Raw genomic sequence first — 13,133 nt, 5'->3', positions numbered from 1 at the left:
CTCTTGAAAACATCAATTGGAAAGTATTTCTTAGAAGGGATTAAAACGTTTTCCTTTCTATTCAAGTTCCTTACCCTTTCAAACCTAATTGGTCCTTTATTTGAGCCCATTCTCAAAGCATCTCTATAAAGTCTGTAATTAAAGGCAACCTTCCTGGTAGCCTTACATCCTTATGCAGAATCTGCTAAATTAAAGCTTTATGTTTGAACAAACCTTTTACAGTATTATATAAAAACGGGATTGTAATGCGAACTCGCCCTTCTTTCCTTCCAAACGTAGTGCCTTATTTCCTTGTAAATCAGACAATATCCTTACTAACCTTCTTCCTAAACCCATCCAGTCCAGCAGAAGGAACTCTTCATTCACTGGATGTCAAAGTTTCAAAATGCTATGTTGATGCAACAAAAGATTTCAAACAAACTGCTCCACCTATTTCTCAGCTGTGGTCCTCTTAGGACATTTTGTTTTTCTAACTTCAAAACAATCCATTTGCAGATAGATTGTTCTGTTGTGTTATTTTCTGTTACCAGTTGGCAAATACATACCTTCTTAGTGTACATAAAGCTCATTCAGCTAGGGGAAAATCTGCAACTGTAGCTCTTGTAATAAACATTTATAAATACGTAAAGGTGCTATGTGGAAACCCTTATACACTTTTACCAGACGTAATTGTTTGGATTCAGATTTGAGAGCTGATGCCCAAGTTGGCCAGGCCTCTTCGAGTAATCTTTTGTAAAGTGTAGAAATTCTTCAGCCTTTTATTCTTTCCCACTTTTTTTTTTTTTTTTTATATATATAGCAGGTTGAATTTGCCATCCTGTTCATTCCTTATGACTATTGATGAGGATTCACTGGAGAGAATGAAGAGTTTCTTACTTATATTCCTAGTTCTTTTCCAGGTGAATCCTCACCAGTCACAAGCGTCCCTCCCACTTCCCAGGACAATATTTAAAGGCAGAGATGTCTATTTTATGTCCATCATGTTTGTCCCTGTAAAAATGAAATGACCTGTCACCGCCTAGTCTATGATAGTACACTGGATCGGGTTTGAGGATTTAAAGACTGCGCCAATTTACTGCTTAGCTACCCAGCCTATGTATTCACATTGCCCTGAATTTACTTTATTTTTTCCATTTTAAAAATGTGTTGTCAGATATTTTGTCGTCACTGTATACTATCTAAATTACAATAATTTAAAACATTTTTAAATGAAACAAATTATATTTCTACCCCTTTTTAGGCTGCAAATCCTATTGCTTTTTATGTATGTATGCATATATACATATACATACATATATATGCTTTATGTTTCTTACAAGAGATTGTATCTTTTTCATTTTTTTTTTTGTGCAAAGTGCTCCTGCGTACCACACAACAAAGTTCAATGCTTGTGACTGTGATAGGGATTTCCCTTAAAAAGAACTAGCATCAAAAATAAGAAATCTTTCCTTATAGGTAGGTTAAGATGCAGTTGCAATTTTGGGAATTCCTTTGTTTCAGGGCGATTATTTATTAGAAATGCGTTTGGTAATATTATAGTAACTAAATCAGTCATTGATAATTGAAGAGTTCTTTTATTCTTAACAATAGTTATCTGAAATACAGCCTGACATCTGCTGATTTCCTTTTTTCGATTATGTGACCTTGTTAGTGCTTGTATAACCACATTGTTGTAATTCATTGAAACTACCTAAAATGCATACTATTAATCCTGGACTCTCATGAGACCTTTTTCTGGATTTTGTGTTTGGGATGAGCACAAAACATTTGTGTTAATTGTTGGAATCCATCATGCTAATGATAAATGGGTTTATCTGTTGCAGATGTCTCCCTGGACATCAGGCCATGGTCTCACGATTTTGTGCAGCACATCAAATGCAGATTTGAAATAACAACAAGCACTCTTATAGTTTCAGAGTATACAGATCAGGTTTTATGTGAGCGCAGTGATCTGTGGGGGCGTGTCAATGCTTCTCCCTCTCAGCAATGTGCACCCTCACCAGCTTTTATAGCTGTATGAAGGACAGTCCTGCAGCTCTTCCCACTCCCTCCTACTCAGAATCTTAGAAATTCCATCCCTAGTTCCACGCTATGTGGAGCTGACTTTTCGTCCCCTCCGTGTCCAAGATCACTTCTCCTTTACTGTCTGTCTGGCATGGGACTGTGTGTTTGACTATGTTCTGCTTTCTTGTCTAATTTAATGACTCCAGGTTAAAGCGGGGGTGCTTCACGGGCTGGGCCCTGGTCAGGCATAGCTGCGGCTTGACCTGGTGACCCTTGCACACTCTGGAAAAGAAAGTATACATTGATTTGTGCTGGTACCTATGCAGGGTAAATTTGCTGTTACAGCGGTTTACTATGGAAAGGGTGCCAACCGTCTTGCTGAAAGGGTACATTCACCTATGGCCTCTACACATACTGGAGTCCATTTTAATCATATATCACATATATTGGCGACGACAGAGCTGTAAATGTGGCCGTCACTGTAGTCCATGAAGCAAAGCCTGTCGTAGACGATGCGGTCGTCGCCGGTGCCGTCGACGGTGTGGAGATCTTGGATGTCGACGGTGGTAGGGAACTTGAAGATTTCTTTAACTTCTTTGATGTGGTAGCTGGAGTAGATGACTCATAACGAACCTTACCACTATGTTCCCTGGAAGTTGATGGATGTTCCTCAGCTCTGTCCTTAAACACATGCAGCTTTTTGGCTGACTTGCTGGTTTTGAGGGAGGAACTCTCCACAGACCTCTTCCTTTTCTTTGAGGCCACTGAAGCATCACTGTCCTCCTCCTCAGACAAAGTTTCTCTGGACTTCCTCTTTTGTAGCCAAAGCAGGAGCCTGTCTTCTCTGTCTCTGAGAGTCTTACTAGGAAATGTTCTGCAGATCTTGCAATCCTTGACTTTATGTTCAGGATGGAGACCGTAGATACAGTCCTTGTGAGAGTCTTCACAATGAAGTCTTAATTTCCCACAGGTACCACAAGGTCGAACTAAACCTTTTCTAGCTGTAGACATGATGAAGAAAGAACTACAGCCAAGCTAAGAGTGATAGCTGAATATATCTCCTGAAGAGAAAATAAACTGAGCAAAGCTCAGGGAGACTCCCTTACACACAATGTGCAGTAGAAAATCTGAGAGACTGAGCCTCTGTGCTGAGGGTTCTAAAGGGGTTGTCTCGCCTGATTGGCTGAACTTTGGGCCTTTCCTAATGAAGCTAATAAGCTAGGAAAGTGGATGTATTTTTGCCATTGACTACAAAAAAAAGAGAGAAAAAAAATACAATCTTTTTTTTTTTTTTTACTGCTTTCTATGTACCGTGGGACTCCCTCTTCGATGACGGGGAATGATTCAAGCCTGTGAATCTATGAAAGATCCCAATACTGGAGAACCACAGTTACAGGTAAGTAACTTATTTTATTTTACTGTGTTTACAAGCATAGTTTTTGTAAAGTGGCCAGAGTACTAAGATCATAAGAAAAGATTTTAGCAATCTTGCTATACGTCAGATTCCCTTTTTCACTGCTGCCCGGTCCTGGGTCCAACTCTGTACAATTAGATTTGCAAATCACCAGTTAGTGCGCTTCCTATCAGAAAAATGGCAAAATCCTTCCTCGTTAAGGCACACCACTCAGCCAGTGGAACCCAACGGTATGTTGGGGGATCAAAGATCTCTGGGACCTAGAAAGTGTATATTAACATCCCAAAGGTACATGGACGTTCACCACTAAAACGCATCTGCAGCTTCATGACCTGGTGATACTTTGTCTCTCGTCTGTGTTCGTGCTTGTAGACCATTAGCACAGAGGTGATCTCAAGGCTTCTGTAGATTTGATTCCTTGATGCGTCGACGAGGCACATCTGCACGCAGCTCTTTTGCTGGTTAGGGTCTCCTAGCAGAACAGTTCATCACCTTGTCTCCTGTCACAGCAAGATGTTCCTTCAGCCTAAGTTTGGTGCCAACTTAAGAGCAGACCACTTCGACATTTTGTCACTGCAAGTACTAATGGGAAATGTCTCCTTGAGGTGAAGATAATTTTAAAATTACTATCTAATGATAGCCAGTGTTTCTTCAGCCTCCATGGCCAAGTTAGAAATCTAGTCAGCAAAGTGGCTGCATTTCTTCAAGTGTTTTTCTCCCACAATGTAATATAGCCATCTTCATGCTTTCTTTAGTTTTCATGGGTCCCTGATGTAGCCGTTTACAGGTCATTTTGAATTAGTGAGTCATTTTGTTTGTTGGTCCTAGGCGAATCTAAAAGTGTAGTCTGCTATGTCAGCCCTGAACGAAAGGCAGCCCCTGTACACACTATCTTGTGCACCTATATATAAAGTGCTACAAAGTAAAGATGTCACACTTTTCTCTCTCTCATGCATACAACACACACACTCATTCTCACTGTGTTACATGTTCCACATAAGAGGCTAGGCAGTCTCACCACCTGAGTTGCTAGTAAAAAAGTCTTGTACCTTAAAAATATAATTACTTGCATCACCACCACCACTCTTCTCATAGTCTGGGCCACTGTCACTGGTAATGCCACCTCTACTGCTAGGAGAGCATCCGTCTGCTGATAATCAACGTTTCACTACCCTTGCATACATGGCATGACAGATGGTAGGTAGCATGTCCAGGCTGTGAACTGTTCCTGTAGTGAAATCGTAGAATTTCTAAAGTTGCAACTTATACAACTTTCTGTATTTGTTTTTATCTGACAGAACTCCTTCTAGTCACCCTGTACTCAGCTGAATAATATATGTTTGGGGTGAGGTGGGGTGACATAGCTTTTGAAATTCTGCTGAGACAGTGTGCTGACCTGTCTGCTTCATCGTCACATTTTGCTCCTCCTGTTCCAATAAAAAGACTTGAGAAGTGTATTGATCATCAACTTTCAGCTTTTATTAAACTGCATAATATCGATCCCTCCCAGTCAGGCATTTGTATCGTGCATAGTATGCAATTTGCCCTTGTCACAGATGCTGCTCGACACTCAGCTGCTCTCGTTCTTCTTAATGTGTTGGCAGCATTCAGTAGTGTCCAACCCCACTGTGATTCAAAGGCTTCATTAGGGTGGCATCTACAACAACACCCTCAGATGTCTTGGGGTCTTCCTGAGCAACAGAACTCATTCTGTTCATTTGCCTCCTTATAAATCTAAGGCTTGCCCCCTTACTCGTGTGGTGCCTCAGGGCTTATCCTTGAGCCCTGTGTTGTTTGCTTTCTGTACCTCTCCCCATGCCTCCCTTGTGTGTTCTTTTGGGTTGGAGTTAATTTCATATGCTAGTGGCACACAGATTGTGTCCATTTCTGATGCCCCAGACTCCACTCATGCTAGGTTCCAGTATTGTCTGAGTTTTTATTTCTCTTTCTCGCTGGATCAGCAGCTGTAGTCTAAAATTAAACAGTGACAATTCAGGGTACTTTTCTTCAGCAAGCAGATCCACTTCTGGTCTTCATCTTGGTGGCCAGCCAGTCTAGGGTCTCCACCCAAACCCTCTTCTCAAGCCACCTCATCACACTCTGCTTTGGCTCCTCCTAGCTAAATGTTACCAGTTCAAATCCTTTTTCTTTGTACATCATGCTCTTTACAGCTTCAGGCCCATCTTTCTTAAGAATAAATTCACAAAGGTGGATCATCTTCGGACTTGCTAGTCACCATACCTCTGATTCATTGAAACAAAAAAAAAGTCTAGGAGGTTTTGCTTTTCGGTGGTTAAGTTTCAAACCATGTGCCAACAAGCTTGAGTATTTCAGAGCGCCCCATCTCCAGGAAGAGATTCAAAACCTGGCTTAGTCCTCATCAGCTATCTTGTCCCCTGTTCTGTGCTGTCTAGCTCCCCATTCTAGTGCCAGGACCCCGGTGAGGTATTTGCATGCTTCACCAACAGTAAATACAGAACTAAATATTCCTCATACGTTGGCAAATAGAAGTACACGGTCACTCAAAGTTTAATTCGATCCCCCCTCTACTTTTATCCGTACGTGTGCCCCCATGCCAAAGAGGTGCACAATTTATATGTACTCTGTCCTGACTCAATTTTAGAGTATCCAGAGAGCAGACACCAGCAATGCTCAGCAGGACTTAAAAGATCAGGCTAAACGGTGCTTATTTACAATAGGTTGTAGATGTCTGTTTTTATTTTTTATTAAACCCAGTGAAAACTGAACTGTTTAATTTTTTTTCTTAAAAAAAAAAAAATAAAAAAAATAAAAAAAAAAAAATCAGCATTTTATTAAACATGACAAAGCACCCACTTCGGCCGAAAGTGACACGGAATGGAGAGCGAGTACACATCGGAGCTTGACTATAAAACATTTTAAAATCAGGTGTGAACAGGGTCTCCCAGCTCTGTGAAGGACATGTCTGCGAAAATATGAATCCTGTGAGTTGCTGGCGCCCACTGGATCTGTTCTGTTCCCTCTTTCCTCCCTTCCAAAATATAGTATTTCCTCCACAGTCCTCAGATCTTGAGGAACTCTCTTGGGCACCCTCTGGCTTTATACCTAACTTTTTCAGCTAACATGTTAGAGCGCCATCCCTGTCTTCCATTCCCTCATGGTGGGTATCTCTGTTGCTCCCCAGTACTTTGCCACATCCTGCTTGGCTACTGCCAGCGCCAGGTTACTGAAGAGGAGTTTAGGCCATTGGTAGTCTATGTTCGTTGGGATACCCAAGAGTACATATTTAGGATCTAGAAGACTCGTGACCCTAAGTATCCTCCCTAATTCCCTCAGGAGTTCAACCCAGTAAGTCTGGATTCAAGGGCAGTTCCAAAGAGTGCAGAAATGTCCCTTCCTGTGTTACACACCTCAGACAATCAGGCGATGTGGCCCTCCCACACCTATATAGTCGTACTCTATAGTAATATAGTCTATGGAAGGTCTTCCATTGTATCAGCTTTAGGCGGGATTTAATTGCCACCTCCCGCAGGTGCCTTAGGGATGCCTCCCAGTCAGTATCCTCTATTACTCCTAGTTCTCATTTCCATCCCTCCATCTCTCTCAAGCCTCCGGCATATTATTATTGATAGTTCTGTACGTCCAGGAAATCGCTTTCTGTTCCCGTTTCCCCAGCAATAACCTCCCTTTAGTGGGGCATACTTGGACAGGTTTGACAAGTCCAACCTCTCTGCTTTCCAGGCGTGTGCAAACTGGAGGTATTCATAGTGTTTACAGGGCATTCAGTAATCTGTTCACAGGGCGTCAAACGACTTAAGTTATCCGTTGACTATCATGTCGCTCTTCCGAGTGATAATGATCACGTGCCAAACCACAAAATTCTTCATTTTCCCAAACTCCTTCAGCTGTGTGCCCTCCTACAAGGGGTTTTGTGTGTGTTTCGCAAACCAACCTAATCTTTTGCTGGCTTTCTGCCAGACCTTGATCACTAGTTGTGTTGGCAGTAAAAGCCCCCCGAGTACCCTTCCTTCCATATAAGTAGTGGTGGAATGACCTGTTCTCGAACTGGCTTCTTTCCAGCAATTAAGATGAGGCATATAATCAGTCAATGTTGACTATAAGGTGTGCTGCCTAATAGTAAGCCCTCACATCTGGGAGGGCGATTCCCCCATTACAGGGTTTTCCCTGAAGTGTCTGTAGGAAGACCTGGTGATGCCCTCCCGTTCCATAAGAACTTGATTTGTTCCCTCTAGTCCAGTGGTTCCCAACCTCTTGACTTGTGTGGACCCCCATTTTATCACTACTGGAACCTGGGGACCCCCACTGAATCATTATTGGAATCCAGTGACCCCCCCAAGTGAGTTATTACTGAAAGCTGAGGACCTAATCTGTTGATTATTTATATTTTGTAAGCAGTCATGGACCCCCTAATAAGGCTTCGCGGACACCCAGGCATCCCCGGACCACAGGTTGGGAACCGCTGCTCTAGTCTAACGAAGATATCCTCTGGAACCCTAACGTAGGTGTTTTTAGGGCGTAAAGTAGGTTAGGCAGAACGATCATCTTGTATAGTGCTGCCCTGCCAAGCAGTGTCAGCGGTAGGATCGCCCATCTTTCCATCTCCTTGTGGACATTTGCCATGCCTGCCAGGATGGTTCCGATCGGGAGATCGCTCCTGGTGCACTGTCACACAAACCCGGAAGTAGTTAAATCCCTTCTCTACCATTCTTAGGTTACTAGAGAGTTCCAGATGCCCTGGTTCCCACCCTGAAAACTGAACTCTTGCCTAAATCTTCTAATGTGATCAACTGGAACGACTTTGGATGAACACAAACAACTCATTAATCATCTTCACATGTTAAAAGGCGTGGCAGCTCAATTATCACTGGGTGTGTGAGGCCAGGTGACACCTCGACTATGATTACATTTCTTCCCAAGCCATGGCAATTGTACTCAAAGTACTGTACCTCATGATCTCAAAAATGTGGGCTCCTAGGTTTCAGTGGTACGCACTTGAGCAAGCCCTTTGTTCACCCCATCAGCACCTCTTTACGGGTCTAACGGCTAGATCAGTGACCTATGGAGATGTTTTCTTTTCAGTTGCAATGTTGAAAATCTGGAAAGCTTTTTCCCCTGGTTTCACAAGCTAAACCAAAGTTATTGAAAACCTGGCATTTCAGTCTTCAGGATTACTTCCCTTCTTAAATATGTGCTTCAGTATGCCATCCTTTTTCATTACTTTTTTTTTTTTTTTTACAGCACCAAGAAGACAAGCCTAAGTGTGCGGTGCAAATAAAATGATGCAATTTAACAAACCGTAGATACACCAAATAAGCTAGGCCTAGTATTTACAGCGAGAGCAGTTTGTTTAAGCCATATTTGTTTTTTGTACAAGTTTTAAGTCTTAACTGTGATGGGATAATTTTGCTTAAAAATTCAAAACCAAACAATGACTAGAATGGTCAGGAGAGCTAAATTCTGAACTTTCCATTGATGCAGACTGGTTAACCAGTAAATACAATGTCCTTAAAGAAGGGAATGCAATATTATTCCATCATTTACACTTCTGTAATCACTTGGCTTACAGATTATTAATGGAATTATATGTACCTTGTCTCCTTCCAGACCGTGGCCGATTCTGTCTTGTATTACTACTTGACCAAGAAAAATGAGAATTACAAAGCTCTTGTGAGAAGAAATTATGGAAAACGGCGAGGGAGAAATCAGGTATGTTTCACCAAGACATTTACAAACAACTGGTGGTCTTTCCACTGTTGTAATTTATCGTTATAAAACCTTAATTTTCCTTTTACTTTTTTTTCCTTCCCATATTAGAACATGCCTCAGACACACTCCATTATGCTGGGTGGGGGAGCGGAGAAAACTAAGGTAAGACAACATAGATTTGTCATTTTCTTGTAGCCTGTGCCTGAGTTCAGGCAGAACTCAAGGACTGTCTAGTGAAGCTCAAGCATTGAAAATCCCAGCTCTCACTTAGTGTTGAGCTGATGTTCTGTTCAAAGTGTATCCTGGTGTAAAACATAGGACAAACCCTTAAATGACAACAAAACCTGCGATGAAGTACATAGCGCACAATATTTTATAGGTTTCCTTCAAAAAAAGTGTATCAGTAAAACTAAAATTGTCTCAATTTTTGCATGTTGGCCGCATTGCACTGTCTACTCTTATTCATTTTAAGATTACCTATGCAAAATGATTGATAACTAATACTTTGAATCTAGTATACTACACAAGTTTACCAAATCAAGTGCTTTTAATTATTTATATTTTTCGAAACCTTATTGTTAATTGATTATTTTTCAACTGAAACCTACGGAACTGCTTGTATTATGTACTTATAAAAAAATAATCTCAGCAAGCTTATTTTGATTGAGAAAACATGACAACTCATGTTTACCTATTTTGATAGGCTTTGGTTATCAAAAGATTGCGTTATTTGCATTGCTTGTTTTTTACAGTCATTTTTAATTCCTTACGGATTTCATTTTCAACCATATTAGTCGTTCAAGTGCTGAGCCTAAGGCCAATATAATATAATATAATATAATATAACATTGGTAGTATCAACAGCGCTAAGCACCTCTTTGCTTTTTAGATGAACATCTTTCAGGAGAGCTTGAGCTAGAATGAGATTTACAAAATACTGACATAAAGCTAAATAGGGACAGTTTCATTTCAGTTAATTAGTTTGTCATTCAGTAGTTCTGTCCTCTGAATGTAGCAGTGAGGAGGCAGGTTAAAATCTTTTTTACCAGTGATTAAAACTGTTGGATCACTGAATTACCAGATAAACAGTATATCACCATCCAGGAGGTGACCCTGTTACCTGATTACACACAGAGGAGATGCACTGCACTTGGTATGGTTTGTTTTATTTCGGAAGTGTATGGTGTTAGAGTTGGAACTCAAACCTTTTTGTGATCTTTCTGCAGACAGCATTGTATATAGTACTACACAGTCAGGTCTTGTTTCTTATCAGTCTCCATCTTATTAGGTCGAGGGTGCAAGCGCTTTAACGTGTTGTATTGTGGGCTTTTAACCACACCCACCTCACACCCATCCGGATAATTGCACGATTGTCAATAAACTTTAGCGTGGACCAACTACTTTTTTCTTTTGTCTGCTGATCCTAGCTGCCATGACGCTCAAAGCGTGAACTCGATCAGCAGTATCGTTTACATTATATGCTCTGTGATCTGCCTAGTACATGTTCTTTGCAGCAGGCATATTAATCCTGTGTGCTACCTTGTGACTCCAAGCTTCCACTAGAAAAAAAAAGTTCTCTTGGCTGCCATGCCGCTCACAGTGTGAACTTGATAGGCGGTATAGTTTTTACATTATATGCATTCTCATCTGCTTAGTACACGTTCTGTGCAGCAGGCATAATAACCCTGTGCGCTACCTACGGATGACTCAGAGCTTCCACTACACAAAAGTACGTTCTCTCTCCGGAAAGTAGATAAATCGCCAGAGTTATTTTGACATTTTTACATAACCAGCACTTTGTGATTTGCTTAGTACAGGTTCTTTGCAGCAGGCATATAATCCCTGTGTGCTACCTTATAATGACTCCAAGCTTTCACTAGTCAAAAGTACGTTCTCTTGGCTGCCATGGCACTCTGAGCGCAAACTCGATCTGCGGTAGCGTTTCTACATTATCTGCACTCTGAAATGCGTAGTACACATTCTTGCAGCAAGCATGTTAACCCTGTGTGCTACCTTAGGATGACTCCAAGCTTCCACTAGACAAAAGTATGTTCTCTCTCTAGAAAGAACATTATTCGCCAGAGTTATTTTGACATTTTTACATTACGTGCACTTTGTGATTTGCCTCCTACACGTTCTTTGCAGCAGGCACATAAACCCTGTGCGCTACCTTATGATGACTCCAGGCTTCCATCAGACAAAAGTACGTTCTCAGTCCAGAAAGAACATGAACCCTCAGCGCTACCTTACAAGTACAGACTTCCACTAGACAAAAGTATGTTTTCTCACCAAAAAGAACATTAATCACCAGAGTTATTTTGACATTTTTACATTATATGCACTCTGATCTGCTTAGTACACGTTCTTTGCAGCACAAACATTCATTCTGGAACTTTTAGTTTTATTTTATAACATGATACATCGTAGAGTTGTCCAGCGCCCTAGTAAGATGAGTGATTCGCTGTTTTTCAGCTGTACATTCTGGGACTTTAAGTTTTATTTTTATAACGTGATAAAAGGTGCCAATACCATGCATAAAAATAACTAGATGAACTACACACCTTTGCATCTGTGAAACTTGAGCTGTGTGTGTATTTATAAACTAACCTCCAGGAGAGTTTACAGTTGATTATACTGTACAGTGATCAATATTTCATAACTAATATTTCAAGACTGACTGAGGATCATTAATATCATGTGAGGTGGCTCTCTTCAAGCTGGTGAAAAATCATGGGTTTTGTTCAACTCCCTAAACTACTGTAAAGAGACAGTGATCCGGTAAGCACACATTCTTGGAGTACAGTTATTTATTGACTGCCCCCGAGCAATGTCGCCTGTACCAACTGCCAAGTAACTATGTTTTGCACCTGAGAGTAGTTTGTTTTTTTAAGGGCCTTGTTTAAAAAATATTCCAGTAGGCCTTTTAGCCCTTTAGCTATATGTAGGGCCAGGCCACAGGGATTATGCAGCAGAAAGGACCAAAATGTGCAGCAGGGTTGGTCAATTAATGTGGCAACAAAAGTCCAGTTAAGCGTTTACAATGCCAATAGCTCCATCCAAGTAAATGTGAGCCCTATTGCATTGCAAATGCTTGTTGTGTTTCTTCTAATTGCAGATTACTTACTTTAAGAAACCCCTGTGCCTCCTCAGTTATATTGTATTTCCAAATAAGTGAAAGAGCGGAGCAACATGTAAGCGCCACACCTGCATGCTGTCAGCTCCTTTCTTTCTGCTGTCTTTGATGTAGATCCAGAGCTTTTCTTCTATGTACCAACAACTCGAAAAACGTTTTAGCGTGTACTAGGGAATGATGTCCACACCACAGGTGACAGAAATCAAACTGTGCTGAGACTGCGGGAAGCAGATCCTAGAAGCCACACGAGGTAGGCCTGAGGTGCATTGTCTGCTGTCACGACTGTCATGTGACAGGTGTGCCATCATGCACACTATGGCATTTGGGACCAGACATTGAAACTGTTATATATATAAGCAGAGGTTGTGCAACCCCCCCCCCCCAAACACTCCATGTCCCAGCCCTGATCCTTGTTCCAAGGCCACACCTGCGAAAATATCCACCTCCAGTCGAAGTCTTCCAGTAAATCCAAGTTTAGACACAAGCAGAAGAAACTAAAGGTGGACTTGACTCCATCCTGCCACTCTAAGTCTAGCAAGATCGTGCACTGAACCATTCCCGCCATTGGCCCGGTTTAGCCCTGAATTCTCTGGGCTGCTGTCGCCCTGCAGCAAATAACAGCCTTCAGAGGCCAGAGTGCAAACCTTTGGTGCAATTCTAGCACCCTCAGGTGCACAGTCACGACCCACAGAGCTGGAGCAGTGTCTAGGTGGACTTTTGCCAGCTGGCCCGTCTCCAAAGTTGTCTGCTGCAGTAGCTTCTGGGGGATACTAGTCGATGCCCCAGCCTCAATCTCTCACCCCATACTGTTGTCTGCCTGTTCTAGGCCTATAGTATGCTACTAAATTACAAATGCACAGCTGTTAGTCATTCTGC

The 13,133-nt window shown here is 41.6% G+C and overlaps 1 protein-coding gene across 16 annotated transcripts in view; it reads left to right on the top strand.

Annotated features, from left to right (window-relative positions):
* The window catches only part of NCOR1 (nuclear receptor corepressor 1), a 1,251,773-nt gene that overhangs the window by 252,220 nt on the left and 986,420 nt on the right, over positions 1–13,133 (top strand). For all 16 annotated transcript variants that reach the window (XM_069226323.1, XM_069226317.1, XM_069226319.1 and 13 more), the window contains 2 exons: positions 9,023–9,124; positions 9,233–9,286. In XM_069226323.1, the coding sequence (XP_069082424.1) occupies positions 9,023–9,124; positions 9,233–9,286 (156 nt within the window). The remainder of the gene's footprint in view (positions 1–9,022; positions 9,125–9,232; positions 9,287–13,133) is intronic.

The sequence above is a fragment of the Pleurodeles waltl genome, chromosome 3_1 (genome assembly GCF_031143425.1).
Source record: "Pleurodeles waltl isolate 20211129_DDA chromosome 3_1, aPleWal1.hap1.20221129, whole genome shotgun sequence".
Lineage (NCBI taxonomy): Eukaryota > Metazoa > Chordata > Amphibia > Caudata > Salamandridae > Pleurodeles > Pleurodeles waltl.
The sequence above is the reverse complement of the archived record's forward strand: the minus strand, read 5'-3'. Positions and strand labels throughout refer to the sequence as shown.